The 17,439-nt window shown below is 37.9% G+C and overlaps 1 protein-coding gene across 3 annotated transcripts in view; it reads right to left on the reverse strand.

Moving 5' to 3' along the window:
• Positions 1-2,134: 2,134 nt before the first annotated feature.
• Positions 2,135-17,439, reverse strand: part of LOC128645689 (anterior gradient protein 2) — a 67,360-nt gene continuing 52,055 nt past the window's right edge. The window contains exons 1-8 of one of the 3 annotated variants that reach the window (XM_053698883.1): positions 7,851-7,893; positions 7,343-7,545; positions 6,925-6,988; positions 6,038-6,090; positions 5,110-5,186; positions 3,798-3,861; positions 3,628-3,711; positions 2,135-3,145 (exon numbers count right to left, since the gene is read on the reverse strand). In XM_053698883.1, the coding sequence (XP_053554858.1) occupies positions 3,096-3,145; positions 3,628-3,711; positions 3,798-3,861; positions 5,110-5,186; positions 6,038-6,090; positions 6,925-6,988; positions 7,343-7,514 (564 nt within the window). In that variant the 5' untranslated portion in view covers positions 7,515-7,545; positions 7,851-7,893 and the 3' untranslated portion in view covers positions 2,135-3,095. Of the gene's footprint in view, positions 3,146-3,627; positions 3,712-3,797; positions 3,862-5,109; positions 5,187-6,037; positions 6,091-6,924; positions 6,989-7,342; positions 7,651-7,850; positions 7,894-17,439 lie in introns of those variants that run through there. The other 2 variants (XM_053698880.1, XM_053698881.1) reach the window with 2 other exon arrangements.

Genomic DNA, 17,439 nt, shown 5'->3' on the forward strand with positions numbered 1-17,439 from the left:
TGTAACAAATGTGGCTCTGGAGGAGCAAATGTATTACATTGCTTTTGGTATTGTAACTAAATCAGAAAATTTTGGTATCAAATATTTAACTGGCTAAGCTCTATATTACAGATTAGAGTTGACCTAGAACCACAAGATATCTTTTTCCTTCTGCATGGTTCAAAATGTAAAGGGACACTGAACCCAAATTTTTCTTTCGTGATAGAGCATGGAATTTTAAGCAACTTTCTCATTTACTCCTATTATCAATTTTTCTTCGTTCTCTTGCTATCTTTATTTGAAAAAGAAGGCATCTAAGCTATTTTTTGGTTTAGTACCCTGGACAGCACTTGTTTATTGGTCGGTTAAATTAATCCACCAATCAGCAAGAACAACCCAGTTTGTTCACCAAAAATGGGCCAGCATCTAAACTTACATTCTTGCTTTTCAAATAAAGATACCAAGAGAATGAAAAAAAATGATAATAGGAGTAAATTAGAAAGTTGCTTTAAATTGCAAACTCTATCTGAATCACAAAAGAAAAAAATTGGGTTCAGTGTCCCTTTAAGGAAAATACTAAATTTCTGAATCTGGAAGGAAAATGATTCTTGGATTATGGAAATCTTGAAAGGCTCCTACTTAAATTAATTTACTATTAGAACTCCGTAGTCAGCTTGTATTAGAACAACTAGATACTCTATCTCTCTCAGACAGTGGCCTTAGAATTTTTATTCAGAAATGGGAACAATTTATTTTAGCACAAACAATTGGATTTCAAAAACAAATCCTGTATCCTTTTATACACACAGAACTGCTGATGAATTATAGACTTAGAGGACAATGGTCATTCTGTGATGAATGAGTTAGAGTGAGGTGGGAGGCAGAATGAGGAGGAAATATTATTATTATTTCTGGGGGGGGGGGTTGGGTTTTTTTGTTTTCTTGGTTTGTTGCTGTTTTTGTTTTTTTTATGCTGCTTAAATGTTAATTATGGATATAATCCAAAGTGATAGGATCTGTAATAAGTGCTAGATCTCTAACTTCTTATCATATTTCTAATTTTGTCCTGATGTTTATGTAAAAAGTAAATTAAGTGCTAAAGGTTGGACAAACTGTTATATAAGGATTTTGATGGAGTTTAAAGTCGAGGAATTTAGCATATTATGTGATAGTAATATATCTATTTATTTTTGTTCTGTTTCAAATTCCAGAATCTCGATTTGTATTCCTTAAAACATGTAATGTCATATAAGATGTACTTCAATAAAAAGAGAGAAAAAAAATGCACACTATCTAAATCATGAATGTTTAAATTTGAATTTATTGTCCCTTTAAACGTGAATAAAAGTCAAAATTAAACTTTTATTATCAGTTACCTTTTTCTCTTGGTATCCTTTTTTAAGACTTAGATTGAGCATACTGGGGTAGTCTCAGCAGTGTGCATGTGTATTGAGCACAGTTTATTTGTTTTTACATTTTTTCACTATACATTTTTATATATATATATATATTGCATACTTTGTGTCAATATGTTATGTCCTTTTTCGAGGCTTGTAGCATAGGATTGTATATAGCAGAATAATACACCATAAATAGTGTTTCATTTGGATAAAATAGTTTAAATGGACAGTAAAGTCATAATTAGACATCCATGATTCAGACAAAGCATGCAATTTTGAAAAATGTTTCCAATCTACTACTATGATTTAATTTGCTTCCTTCTCTTGTTATTCTTTGCTGAAAGGTTTATCTAGGAAAGCTCAGGAGCAGCAAAAAACCTAAGTTCTAGCTGCTGATTGGTGACTGCATAAATACCAACTGTCATTGGCTCCGCCATGTATTCAGCTAGAACCCAGTAGTGCATTGCTGCTCCTTCAACAAATGATACCAAGAGAATTAACCAGATTAGATAATAGAAGTAAACTGAAAAGTTGTTTAAAATTGTATGTTCTACCTAAATCCTGAAAGAACATTTTTTTTTCTTTTGTGTAAGATATGGACCAATGGATACCTTGGATAACATGGACTCTAAAATTACTTTCACTGTTAGATTTCTGGTTATATTGCCATACTTTGTGCTAATGTCTTTTTAGAAGTTTACATGGCGGAGGCTTGTAGCCTAAGATTGTATATACAAGAAAAACTCACCATAGTGTTTCATTTGGATAAAATAGTTTATTTGTTCAACTTACAAATACATAGTAAATAATTTGTATAAAATGTAGAAAGTTATAAAGCAAGTGACCCTTGGATACCAGGTATAACGTTCAAGAAACTGTTGGCCAAGGAAGACCTGAAGCTTCCTAGGACTAGTTTATACTCTGCATACCACCTAGAATACTTCTTTATTATATACAAAAGGAGCAGTGTATTATTAGTTTGGAAAATAATAGAAATTGTGCTGAAGCACAGAAGACAGGAGGTTAGAAGGAAAAATGGCAGCTTCCGCAGGCCAGAAATAAAAGGATTATGAAGATGGAACCTTATGAGACAGGCTTCAGGGAGAATAAGGTGTAGGTTTGTACTGAAAAAAAGGTAATAGGTTGCTGCAAATATGCAGTGCAGGTAAATAGTAGGGTCATGGTTCACAGAGAGGGAAATATGAGGAACAGCCACCAGATGTAGGGATAAGCTGGGATAGGAGGCACCTGCATCATTAATGTTAAAACATTTGAAGAGGGCTACAAGCATCTTGGAATCGAGACAGACTGCTGGGAGACAGGAAAAGTGATGGCAGTAATGAATGGATTTCAGTGCTACTGGATACAAGGTGGGGTCACTATGAGGTTAGAGTGTGCAGAGGTCAGTGGCAGGAATGAGCAAACCTGTTCTCAGCCCACTCAACAGGCTAGGATTTTAGGATATCATTTGTTAATAACAGGTAGCTTATCGGTGGCTCAGTCATTTTGATTGCGGTCAGGTAAGAGTATGATCAATCGTGTTTGGAGAAGGCCTGGGGACAGATTTGCTGAACACCTCGTCTGTAGCACAGGAGAGGTATTAAGTCAGAGCCTGCACATGAGATGTCTAACGGAATTGCCAAACAAATTATCTTGTTCCTCTGTTGTATTTCAAGTGTGTTGGGTTTTGCAGATGGCTGCTTCTTGAGGGGGCACTTACAGCTCAGTGTGAAGCAAGACGTTGGCTTTCTTCATGTTTGTGACCACTGTAGGAGCAAGAGTAACACAAAATAAAATGGATGTTGATATTTCTGTATAGGTTGCTTTAGATGTATCTATATTGCTTGATGTTTCTTTACTTCCCACTTCCCACCCCCACCTCTATACCTCTTACAATCCTTCTTTTCTTGTGCCTCTCACCTATGTCCCTCACAAACCCCTATCCTCTCTCTATGCTTGTTATATTATTGTCTTGTCATACCCTGATTCACATCCTTGCCCTTATGTTTGGTATTTTATATTCCTGTCCTCGCTCAGTATTTTTTATTTAAGTTATGGGAACATTCTTCCGTTAATTTCTTTACTCTGTGCCTATCATAATTCTACACTCACTCTATATCGTTCATACTCCCACAGTGCGCCCCTCTCTTTACCTACTTTCTATCTCTCGACCTATGCCTCCCACATTTGCACTAAATCACTGACTGATTCTCAAAGTCTGTGTCTGTTCTCATAATGACACACTTACATTCAGGTATGTCACCAGATTCATAGGCATACAGTCGGTTTCCATATCTGCCAGTTAAGTCAGTTCGAACTGTCATTGAGGGATCTGTGGGCAGAGAAAGAGTTTTAGACAAAGAAGAACAAAGGCCTTTTAACTCTACTTTTTCCTGAATAAAAAAAGAGAAAACTCACCAACAAACATGATCCTTGGCACATAGTGTCCATCTGGGGACTGGTTCTCATCAGCTACAGGGTGCTGTAAGAAAAGTGGTAACATAGCAGTGTCATATCAGTGTGAAGGTATGAATGCCGCAGTTGTATATTATATTGTGTAGTGGTCATTGAGAATACGGCAGTGGAGAATCACAATGTGTGCAGGGAGTAGGAAGGCCAATGGATGTTTGGGCCACAATTATATTTTTTTGAGGACAATGAAAATAATTGGGCCCTAAATATCTCTATGTGAAACTTTAAGGGCATGTATCAGGAAGACATCTCAACGTGGTGGGATTACTTGGCATTTGGGTCATTTTTAAAAAAATAAGTGCAGGGATAATGGCAGAAGAGGCAATCATAGCCCCTTGGCCACAGGAGAGGATAACATGGACCTTTACAACAAATGCCAGTAATGACTGATGATGTGATAACAAAATGGACCTATTATAATGAAATGAGTGAGGACACAATCATTAAAAATGTATAGGTGGGGAGTACGGGGAAATGTTGAAAAGCATTAGGCCAGTGTTTCCCAAACCCAGTCTTTAGGACCCTTACTCAGGCCAGATATTCGTTATATCTTAACTAGAGCACAGGTGAAACAATCAGCTCACCCATCAGCTGATTATTTCACTAGTGCTCTAGTTAAAGTGACAGTCAACACCAGATTTTTTGTTGTTTAAAAAGAAAGATAATCCATGACCCTTTATTAACGATTCCCCAGTTTTGCATAACCAACACTGTTATAGAAATACACTTTTTACCTCTGTGATTTACCTTGTATCAAAGCCTCTGCAAGCTGCCCCCTTATTTCAGTTATTTTGACAGACTTGCATTTTAGCCAATCAGTGCTCAATACAGGGTAACTTCACATGCATGAGCTCAATGTTATCTATATGAAACACATGAACTAATGCCCTCTAGTGGTCAAAATGCATTCAGATTAGAGGTAGTCTTCAAGGTCTAAGAAATTAGCAAATGAACCTCCTAGAATTAGCTTTCAACTAAGAATATGAAGAGAACAAAGCAAAATTGGTGATAAAAGTAAATTGGAAAGTTGTTTAAAATTACATTCCCTATTTAAATCGTGAAAGATTTCTTTGGACTTGACTGTCCCTTTAAGATATAATGCATATCTGGTCTGAGTAAGGGTTTCTGAGGACTGGGTTTGGGAAACACATTGTTCTTGATGTAGGCTACAAAAAGACAGTCCTAAATGGTAATTATGAGGAGGCTGCAACCTTTTTAAAGAGTCTGTTTAACAATCATATTGTTCTGATAAACTTACCACCAGATTAATCATTATAAAGTCTTCCTTAGCCAGTTTCTGTGCCAGTGGATCTGCTACGAAGGCTGCCTTCAGGGCTAAGCAGGAGACAGAGCCAGGTTACTATTAAATCACCTAAACACACCCATGTATGTTCCCTTTAACAAACACGCACCCCTCCCTTAGCTTATACCAGAGTGTTAATTCACATTAAAGACCATGTGACATATTATTTGAGGTCTGTTCTCTTGATTATACTATGGAAAAGCAAAAATCACATATGCAGATCTCTTCCTGGGTGATTGAAAGCAAATTTATATTTTCAAATACTAAACAAGAGGTTAGAAAAATGCATTAAAGGGACACTGAACCCACATTTTTTCTTTTGTGATTCAGATAGAGCATGCAATTTTAAGCAACTTTCTAATACACTCCTATTATCAAATTTTCTTCATTCTTTTGTTATCTTTATTTGAAAAGCAATAATATAAGTTTAGATGCCGGCCCAATTTTGGTGAACAACTTGGGTTGTTCTTGCTGATTGGTGGATAAATTCATCCACCAATAAATAACTGCTGTCCAGTGCGCAGAACCAAAAATTGTCTGGCTCCTTAGATGCCTTCTCTTTCAAATAAAGATAGCAAGAGAACGAAGAAGAATTGCTAATAGGAGTAAATTAGAAAGTTGCTTAAAATTGCATGCTCTATCTGAATCATGAAAGAAAAAAATTGGGTTCAGTGTCCCTTTAAATAAAAATCTATTTCTTAAGCGGTATTTGAAAATATCCAAATAACTGCATTTAATCTTCCAGGTCTGTTATTCACTTAATCCATTTTAGTGTTTTCTACCACTTCTCACATTTATGCCCACCTTTGGCATTCACAGACTCCCCACATATTTGCCTTCCAATGCAGAGCAATGAATATACTGCAGTATCTGCTGTGCTCACCTTGGCTGTAGGGACAATCCTCCAAGTGATGAATGACCATTAGGGGTTTCTTGCTGCAGACAAAAACAACAAGATTATAAGGATAACATAGGGAGACAATGAATGCGACAGTGATAGAGAGTACTTTTGTACACTCAAATGTTTGCACTTTATGACTGGGTTATAGAAAAGCAAAAACATGCTTAATGCAAGACTGAAAATATCAAAATAGACTACACTCTCAAACCAGACTGCGTACTCATCCCTGGCCCTGCAAAACTCACAGCCCTGGGTGCTCTCCAGCACTTACAGATACACAGCTTTCAGGGACTCAAATAACCCCAGCCAAGCCTGAGTGCAAATGGAAAATTACAAAACAAAAGTATGAGAAAGATGGAAAAAATATTAAAGGGACAGGTTACTTTAACATTTTTATTGTTTAAAAAGGTAGATAATCCCTTTATTACCTATTCCCCAGTTTTGCATAACCAACACTGTTATATTAATCTATTTTTTACCTCTGTGATTACCTTGTATCTAAGCTTCTGCAGATTGCGCCTTATCTCAGTTCTTTTTACAAACTTGCCTTTTAGCCAATTAGTGCTGGTTCATGCCTAACTCCACGGGAGTGAGCACAGTGCTATCAATATGGCACATGTGAACTAGTACTGTCTGGCTGAGATAAGAGGCGGTCTGCAGGTGCTTAGAAACAGGCAGAGATTTAGAGTTTATAAAATGTATTAATAAAACGATGTTGGTTGTGTAAAGCTGGGGAGTGGGTAGTAAAGGCGTTATCTATCTTTTTAAACAATAAAAAAAAAAAAAAAAAGTAGATAGTCCCTTTAAGGTGCAACTTAAAATCTACTTCCCTGTCACAGCCTCTGAAATGGTTACATACTATGGCTCACCTTGTCCTGGACTTGGCTAAAGCCTCTTCATATGTCTGAGCCCACTCAATGTCATCTCCCCAGCCTGTAGAAACATGAAGCATTTGGTATCAGGAGAGGATTATCATAAAACTACACTACAAGCAGGATATTAGGGACATTATTTATGCCGTGCAAATAATCTGATTTCTCTGTCTGCACCGTAATACATAAGATTTATTAGATTGCCCTCCCCTGCCATTCAGGGCCTGTGTTAAGATAAAATCAAATATCACCACACAATGAAGCTAGACGTGTGGTTCTTAAAACATTTGTGCTTACATGGAATATCTACACTCCAGCAAACAATTAGTATTAAAATATCATAATATTGTGTGTGAGGGTGTCACAGAACATATATTTCCAAAGCTCGTACCACACTGTTTATGAAGAGACTTACCTCTGGCCAGTGTTTGTGGGGCGGTTGCAGTTTTCTGGGGCGCCTCTGTCTGTGATTTGGCAGTGTCGTTGGCCTCTACTGGTGCTGCTGCTTTCTTTGGCTTTCTCAGAGCAGCATTACTCAGTGCACAACACAGGAGCAAGAGGCAACATAATGACAGGCTGGGCTGCATAGTGGCTACAGAGAACAGAGACTAGTGCAGTCTGTTGGGAGACAAGATAGACACTATTACTGTTTAAGGTCACAGCACCCATCACCTTAGCAAGAAAATGATCCAGTCTATGTGCTGTCATATCTCCTGGGCAGACTTGTCATTCTGATGTCTGTTACCTTTAATATTATTTGTATTGACTTCTAACCACTACTTGTGCTAACCTATTTTAGCTTTGAAAGTCTATACTAGCTGTATGTTAGCTGTTGCAGTCTCTATTACCTAAACTGTGCAGTATATATGTTGCAGTCAATATGTGCCCATTTCAGTCTAGGTTACCTGTTGAAGGCTCTTTACCTGATTATGCAGTGTCAGGTGAATGAGGAAAGTACTAGTCCAGTGAACATGGTGGATGTATTTATACTAGACAAGGAGGTGGCTGCCAAAGATAAACGTCAGCCTTAGCACCAGGATGTCCTGATCCCTGCAGGCTCACTGACCCAGCCCTGGGAGCTGCCCCCAGCAACACCTGCCTTTTTCCTTAGGCATCTATTGTTGGCTTAGTACAGGTATGCAGGGACCACACCCGCAGACTGCCTGGATGTGTCCTAAAGGTATTGGCTGTTCATGCCCCAGGATACGGGGAACAAAGTCACTCACAGTGCACCCTCACTCTGCACGCTGGTCTTATTAACCCTTAAAGCTAGTTGGGGGAACATAGAACAGTATCTATTGCAAATCATGCCCCAGGAGCTTGATATATACACAGCACTGATTAAACTGTGACTCCTCTTATGCACAGATCACAATAGTATAAATATATCAAATGAAAAACTCAGTTTCTTTTGGAGTTGTTTCCTTATTTAATACAGAGCAATAGCCATTTGAATGCACATGGATGAATATTAAATGGGTTGTGATTTCAGTGCACCAGATCTCTGATGGATTAATAAATACTCTCTTGTGTTCAGCTTTACAGTATACATTAGTTCTATATAAAGATATACCATTATTCAGCTTTACAGTATACATTAGTTCTATATAAAGATATACCATTATTCAGCTTTACAGTATACATTAGTTCTATATAAAGATATACCATTATTCAGCTTTACGCTGAAAGATTGCTCAATCTAAAGAAATAACAATAATAACCCATATATTGATAAGAAATAATTCTCATTATTTATCCTATATGTACTGAGGTCTATTTGAGAGTGTGAGTGCAAAAAGAGTGCAGTATAAAGACAGCAGAAAGGTGAGAACATTTCTGTGTTATCAGGGCAATTGCAGAGCAGTATGTGGCCCATTAGGGCAATAACACTGTAGTAAGAAGTTAATATTAGTAATGTGTGAGGGCAATAACAGTGTAATAAGAAGGTAATATTAGTGCTATGTGAGGGCAATAACAGTGTAGTATGAAGGTAATATTAGTGCTGTGTGAGGGCAAAAACAGTGCAGTATGAAGGTAATATTAGTGCTGTGTGAGGGCAATAACAGTGCAGTATGAAGGTAATATTAGTGCTGTGTGAGGGCAAAAACAGTGCAGTATGAAGGTAATATTAGTGCTGTGTGAGGGCAATAACAGTGCAGTATGAAGGTAATATTAGTGCTGTGTGAGGGCAATAACAGTGCAGTATGAAGGTAATATTAGTGCTGTGTGAGGGCAATAACAGTGCAGTATGAAGGTAATATTAGTAATGTGTGAGGGCAATAACAGTGTAGTATGAAGGTAATATTAGTGCTGTGTGAGGGCAATAACAGTGCAGTATGAAGGTAATATTAGTAATGTGTGAGGGCAATAACAGTGCAGTATGAAGGTAATATTAGTGCTGTGTGAGGACAATAACAGTGCAGTATGAAGGTAATATTAGTGCTGTGTGAGGGCAAAAACAGTGCAGTATGAAGGTAATATTAGTGCTGTGTGAGGGCAATAACAGTGCAGTATGAAGGTAATATTAGTGCTGTGTGAGGGCAATAACAGTGCAGTATGAAGGTAATATTAGTGCTGTGTGAGGGCAATAACAGTGCAGTATGAAGGTAATATTAGTGCTGTGTGAGGGCAATAACAGTGCAGTATGAAGGTAATATTAGTAATGTGTGAGGGCAATAACAGTGTAGTATGAAGGTAATATTAGTGCTGTGTGAGGGCAATAACAGTGCAGTATGAAGGTAATATTAGTAATGTGTGAGGGCAATAACAGTGCAGTATGAAGGTAATATTAGTGCTGTGTGAGGACAATAACAGTGCAGTATGAAGGTAATATTAGTGCTGTGTGAGGGCAATAACAGTGCAGTATGAAGGTAATATTAGTATTGTGTGAGGGCAATAACAGTGCAGTATGAAGGTAATATTAGTGCTGTGTGAGGGCAATAACAGTGTAGTATGAAGGTAATATTAGTGCTGTGTGAGGACAATAACAGTGCAGTATGAAGGTAATATTAGTGCTGTGTGAGGACAATAACAGTGCAGTATGAAGGTAATATTAGTATTGTGTGAGGGCAATAACAGTGCAGTATGAAGGTAATATTAGTGCTGTGTGAGGGCAATAACAGCACAGTATGAAGGTAATATTAGTGCTGTGTGAGGGCAATAACAGTGCAGTATGAAGGTAATATTAGTGCTGTGTGAGGGCAATAACAGCACAGTATGAAGGTAATATTAGTGTTGTCTGAGGGCAATAACAGTGCAGTATGAAGGTAATATTAGTGCTGTGTGAGGGCAATAACAGTGCAGTATGAAGGTAATATTAGTGCTGTGTGAGGGCAATAACAGTGCAGTATGAAGGTAATATTAGTGCTGTGTGAGGGCAATAACAGTGCAGTATGAAGGTAATATTAGTGCTGTGTGAGGGCAATAACAGTGCAGTATGAAGGTAATATTAGTGCTGTGTGAGGGCAATAACAGTGCAGTATGAAGGTAATATTAGTGCTGTGTGAGGGCAATAACAGTGTAGTATGAAGGTAATATTAGTAATGTGTGAGGGCAATAACAGTGCAGTATGAAGGTAATATTAGTGCTGTGTGAGGGCAATAACAGTGCAGTATGAAGGTAATATTAGTGCTGTGTGAGGGCAATAACAGTGCAGTATGAAGGTAATATTAGTGCTGTGTGAGGGCAATAACAGTGCAGTATGAAGGTAATATTAGTGCTGTGTGAGGGTAATAACAGTGCAGTATGAAGGTAATATTATTGCTGTGTGAGGGCAAAAACAGTGCAGTATGAAGGTAATATTAGTGCTGTGTGAGGGCAATAACAGTGCAGTATGAAGGTAATATTAGTGCTGTGTGAGGGCAATAACAGTGCAGTATGAAGGTAATATTAGTGCTGTGTGAGGGCAAAAACAGTGCAGTATGAAGGTAATATTAGTGCTGTGTGAGGGCAATAACAGTGCAGTATGAAGGTAATATTAGTGCTGTGTGAGGGCAATAACAGTGCAGTATGAAGGTAATATTAGTGCTGTGTGAGGACAATAAAAGTGTAGTATGAAGGTAATATTAGTGCTGTGTGAGGGCAATAACAGTGTAATATGAAGGTAATATTAGTGCTGTGTGAGGGAAATAACAGTGCAGTATGAAGGTAATATTAGTGCTGTGTGAGGACAATAACAATGTAGTATGAATGTAATATTAGTGCTATGTGAGGACAATAACAGTGCAGTATGAAGGTAATATTAGTGCTGTGTGAGGACAATAACAATGTAGTATGAAGGTAATATTAGTGCTATGTGAGGGCAATAACAGTGCAGTATGAAGGTAATATTAGTGCTGTGTGAGGGCAATAACAGTGCAGTATGAAGGTAATATTAGTGCTATGTGAGGACAATAACAGTGCAGTATGAAGGTAATATTAGTGCTGTGTGAGGACAATAACAATGTAGTATGAAGGTAATACTAGTGCTATGTGAGGGCAATAACAGTGCAGTATGAAGGTAATATTAGTGCTGTGTGAGGGCAATAACAGTGCAGTATGAAGGTAATATTAGTGCTGTGTGAGGGCAATAACAGTGCAGTATGAAGGTAATATTAGTGCTGTGTGAAGGCAATAACAGTGCAGTATGAAGGTAATATTAGTGCTGTGTGAGGACAATAAAAGTGTAGTATGAAGGTAATATTAGTGCTGTGTGAGGGCAATAACAATGTAGTATGAAGGTAATATTAGTGCTGTGTGAGGGCAATAACAGTACAGTATGAAGGTAATATTAGTGCTGTGTGAGGACAATAACAGTGTAGTATGAAGGTAATATTAGTGCTGTGTGAGGGCAATAACAGTGTAGTATGAAGGTAATATTAGAGCTGTGTGAGGGCAATAACAGTGCAGTATGAAGGTAATATTAGTGCTATGTGAGGGCAATAACAGTGCAGTATGAAGGTAATATTAGTGCTGTGTGAGGACAATAACAGTGTAGTATGAAGGTAATATTAGTGCTGTGTGAGGGCAATAAAAGTGCAGTATGAAGGTAATATTAGTAATGTGTGAGGGCAATAACAGTGTAGTATGAAGGTAATATTAGTGCTGTGTGAGGGCAATAACAGTGCAGTATGAAGGTAATATTAGTAATGTGTGAGGGCAATAACAGTGCAGTATGAAGGTAATATTAGTGCTGTGTGAGGACAATAACAGTGCAGTATGAAGGTAATATTAGTGCTGTGTGAGGGCAATAACAGTGCAGTATGAAGGTAATATTAGTATTGTGTGAGGGCAATAACAGTGCAGTATGAAGGTAATATTAGTGCTGTGTGAGGGCAATAACAGTGTAGTATGAAGGTAATATTAGTGCTGTGTGAGGACAATAACAGTGCAGTATGAAGGTAATATTAGTGCTGTGTGAGGACAATAACAGTGCAGTATGAAGGTAATATTAGTATTGTGTGAGGGCAATCACAGTGCAGTATGAAGGTAATATTAGTGCTGTGTGAGGGCAATAACAGCACAGTATGAAGGTAATATTAGTGCTGTGTGAGGGCAATAACAGTGCAGTATGAAGGTAATATTAGTGCTGTGTGAGGGCAATAACAGCACAGTATGAAGGTAATATTAGTGTTGTCTGAGGGCAATAACAGTGCAGTATGAAGGTAATATTAGTGCTGTGTGAGGGCAATAACAGTGCAGTATGAAGGTAATATTAGTGCTGTGTGAGGGCAATAACAGTGCAGTATGAAGGTAATATTAGTGCTGTGTGAGGGCAATAACAGTGCAGTATGAAGGTAATATTAGTGCTGTGTGAGGGCAATAACAGTGCAGTATGAAGGTAATATTAGTGCTGTGTGAGGGCAATAACAGTGCAGTATGAAGGTAATATTAGTGCTGTGTGAGGGCAATAACAGTGTAGTATGAAGGTAATATTAGTGCTGTGTGAGGACAATAACAGTGTAGTATGAAGGTAATATTAGTAATGTGTGAGGGCAATAACAGTGCAGTATGAAGGTAATATTAGTGCTGTGTGAGGGCAATAACAGTGCAGTATGAAGGTAATATTAGTGCTGTGTGAGGGCAATAACAGTGCAGTATGAAGGTAATATTAGTGCTGTGTGAGGGCAATAACAGTGCAGTATGAAGGTAATATTAGTGCTGTGTGAGGGCAATAACAGTGTAGTATGAAGGTAATATTAGTGCTGTGTGAGGACAATAACAGTGCAGTATGAAGGTAATATTAGTGCTATGTGAGGGCAATAACAGTGCAGTATGAAGGTAATATTAGTGCTGTGTGAGGGCAATAACAGTGCAGTATGAAGGTAATATTAGTGCTGTGTGAGGGCAATAACAGTGCAGTATGAAGGTAATATTAGTGCTGTGTGAGGGCAATAACAGTGCAGTATGAAGGTAATATTAGTGCTGTGTGAGGGCAATAACAGTGTAGTATGAAGGTAATATTAGTAATGTGTGAGGGCAATAACAGTGCAGTATGAAGGTAATATTAGTGCTGTGTGAGGGCAATAACAGTCTAGTATGAAGGTAATATTAGTGCTATGTGAGGGCAATAACAGTGCAGTATGAAGGTAATATTAGTGCTGTGTGAGGGCAATAACAGTGCAGTATGAAGGTAATATTAGTGCTGTGTGAGGACAATAACAGTGCAGTATGAAGGTAATATTAGTGCTGTGTGAGGACAATAACAGTGTAGTATGAAGGTAATATTAGTGCTGTGTGAGGACAATAACAGTACAGTATGAAGGTAATATTAGTGCTGTGTGAGGACAATAACAGTGCAGTATGAAGGTAATATTAGTGTTGTCTGAGGGCAATAACAGTGCAGTATGAAGGTAATATTAGTGCTGTGTGAGGACAATAACAGTGTAGTATGAAGGTAATATTAGTGCTGTGTGAGGGCAATAAAAGTACAGTATGAAGGTAATATTAGTGCTATGTGAGGGCAATAACAGTGCAGTATGAAGGTAATATTAGTGCTGTGTGAGGGCAATAACAGTGCAGTATGAAGGTAATATTAGTGCTGTGTGAGGACAATAACAGTGTAGTATGAAGGTAATATTAGTGCTGTGTGAGGGCTAATAACAGTGTAGTATGAAGGTAATATTAGTGCTGTGTGAGGGCAATAACAGTGCAGTATGAAGGTAATATTAGTGCTGTGTGAGGGCAATAACAGTGCAGTATGAAGGTAATATTAGTGCTATGTGAGGGCAATAACAGTGCAGTATGAAGGTAATATTAGTGCTGTGTGAGGGCAATAACAGTGCAGTATGAAGGTAATATTAGTGCTGTGTGAGGACAATAACAGTGCAGTATGAAGGTAATATTAGTGCTGTGTGAGGACAATAACAGTGTAGTATGAAGGTAATATTAGTGCTGTGTGAGGACAATAAAAGTACAGTATGAAGGTAATATTAGTGCTGTGTGAGGACAATAACAGTGCAGTATGAAGGTAATATTAGAGTTGTCTGAGGGCAATAACAGTGCAGTATGAAGGTAATATTAGTGCTGTGTGAGGACAATAACAGTGTAGTATGAAGGTAATATTAGTGCTGTGTGATGGCAATAAAAGTACAGTATGAAGGTAATATTAGTGCTATGTGAGGGCAATAACAGTGCAGTATGAAGGTAATATTAGTGCTGTGTGAGGGCAATAACAGTGCAGTATGAAGGTAATATTAGTGCTGTGTGAGGACAATAACAGTGTAGTATGAAGGTAATATTAGTGCTGTGTGAGGACAATAACAGTGTAGTATGAAGGTAATATTAGTGCTGTGTGAGGACAATAACAGTGCAGTATGAAGGTAATATTAGTGCTGTGTGAGGGCAATAAAAGTACAGTATGAAGGTAATATTAGTGCTGTGTGAGGACAATAACAGTGCAGTATGAAGGTAATATTAGTGCTGTGTGAGGGCAATAACAGTGCAGTATGAAGGTAATATTAGTGCTGTGTGAGGGCAATAACAGTGTAGTATGAAGGTAATATTAGTAATGTGTGAGGGCAATAACAGTGCAGTATGAAGGTAATATTAGTGCTGTGTGAGGGCAATAACAGTGTAGTATGAAGGTAATATTAGTGCTGTGTGAGGACAATAACAGTGCAGTATGAAGGTAATATTAGTGCTGTGTGAGGGCAATAACAGTGTAGTATGAAGGTAATATTAGTGCTGTGTGAGGGCAATAACAGTGCAGTATGAAGGTAATATTAGTGCTGTGTGAGGACAATAACAGTGCAGTATGAAGGTAATATTAGTGCTGTGTGAGGGCAATAACAGTGCAGTATGAAGGTAATATTAGTGCTGTGTGAGGACAATAACAGTGCAGTATGAAGGTAATATTAGTGCTGTGTGAGGGCAATAACAGTGCAGTATGAAGGTAATATTAGTGCTGTGTGAGGGCAATAACAGTGTAGTATGAAGGTAATATTAGTGCTGTGTGAGGACAATAACAGTGCAGTATGAAGGTAATATTAGTGCTGTGTGAGGGCAATAACAGTGTAGTATGAAGGTAATATTAGTGCTGTGTGAGGGTAATATTAGTGCTGTGTGAGGGCAATAACAGTGTAGTATGAAGGTAATATTAGTGCTGTGTGAGGGCAATAACAGTGCAGTATGAAGGTAATATTAGTGCTGTGTGAGGACAATAAAAGTACAGTATGAAGGTAATATTAGTGCTATGTGAGGGCAATAACAGTGCAGTATGAAGGTAATATTAGTGCTGTGTGAGGACAATAACAGTACAGTATGAAGGTAATATTAGTGCTGTGTGAGGACAATAAAAGTACAGTATGAAGGTAATATTAGTGCTATGTGAGGGCAATAACAGTGCAGTATGAAGGTAATATTAGTGCTGTGTGAGGACAATAACAGTGCAGTATGAAGGTAATATTAGTGCTGTGTGACGGCAATAACAGTACAGTAGGTAATATTAGTGTTGTCTGAGGGCAATAACAGTGTAGTATGAAGGTAATATTAGTGCTGTGTGAGGGCAATAACAGTGTAATATGAAGGTAATATTAGTGTTGTGTGAGGGCTATAACAGTGTAGTATGAAACTAATATTAGTGCTGTGTGACGGCAATAACAGTACAGTAGGTAATATTAGTGCTGTGTGAGGGCAATAACAGTGCAGTATGAAGGTAATATTAGTGCTGTGTGAGGACAATAACAGTGCAGTATGAAGGTAATATTAGTGCTGTGTGAGGGCAATAACAGTGCAGTATGAAGGTAATATTAGTGTTGTGTGAGGACAATAACAGTGTAGTATGAAGGTAATATTAGTGCTGTGTGAGGGCAATAACAGTGCAGTATGAAGGTAATATTAATGTTGTGTGAGGACAATAACAGTGTAGTATGAAGGTAATATTAGTGCTGTGTGAGGACAATAACAGTGTAGTATGAAGGTAATATTAGTGCTATGTGAGGGCAATAACAGTGTAGTATGAAGGTAACATTAGTGTTGTGTGAGGGCAATAACAGTGTAAAATGAAGGTAATATTAGTATTGTGTGAGGGCAATAACAGTGCAGTATGAAGGTAATATTAGTGTTGTCTAAGGGCAATAACAGTGTAGTATGAAGGTAATATTAGTGCTGTGTGAGGACAATAACAGTGTAAAATGAAGGTAATATTAGTATTGTATGAGGGCAATAACAGTGCAGTATGAAGGTAATATTAGTGTTGTCTGAGGGCAATAACAGTGTAGTATGAAGGTAATATTAGTGCTGTGTGAGGACAATAACAGTGTAAAATGAAGGTAATATTAGTATTGTGTGAGGGCAATAACAGTGCAGTATGAAGGTAATATTAGTGCTATGTGAGTGCAATAACAGTGCAGTATGAAGGTAATATTAGTGCTGTATGAGGACAATAACAGTGCAGTATGAACGTAATATTAGTGCTGTGGGAGGGCAATAACAGTGTAATATGAAGGTAATATTAGTGTTGTGTGAGGGCAATAACAGTGCAGTATGAAGGTAATATTACTGCTGTGTGAGGGCAATAACAGTGCAGTATGAAGGTAATATTAGTGCTGTGTGAGGGCAATAACAGTGCAGTATGAAGGTAATATTAGTGCTGTGTGAGGACAATAAAAGTGTAGTATGAAGGTAATATTAGTGCTGTGTGAGGACAATAACAGTGTAGTATGAAGGTAATATTAGTGCTGTGTGAGGGCAATAACAGTGTAGTATGAAGGTAATATTAGTGCTGTGTGAGGGCAATAACAGTGCAGTTTGAAGGTAATATTAGTGCTGTGTGAGGGCAATAACATTGTAGTATGAAGGTAATATTAGTGCTGTGTGAGGGGAATAACAGTGCAGTATGAAGGTAATATTAGTGCTGTGTGAGGGCAATAACAGTGCAGTATGAAGGTAATATTAGTGCTGTGTGAGGGCAATAACAGTGTAGTATGAAGGTAATATTAGTGCTGTGTGAGGGCAATAACAGTGCAGTATGAAGGTAATATTAGTGCTGTGTGAGGACAATAACAGTGCAGTATGAAGGTAATATTAGTGCTG

This window comes from Bombina bombina, chromosome 1, assembly GCF_027579735.1.
Source record: "Bombina bombina isolate aBomBom1 chromosome 1, aBomBom1.pri, whole genome shotgun sequence".
Classification (NCBI taxonomy): domain Eukaryota; kingdom Metazoa; phylum Chordata; class Amphibia; order Anura; family Bombinatoridae; genus Bombina; species Bombina bombina.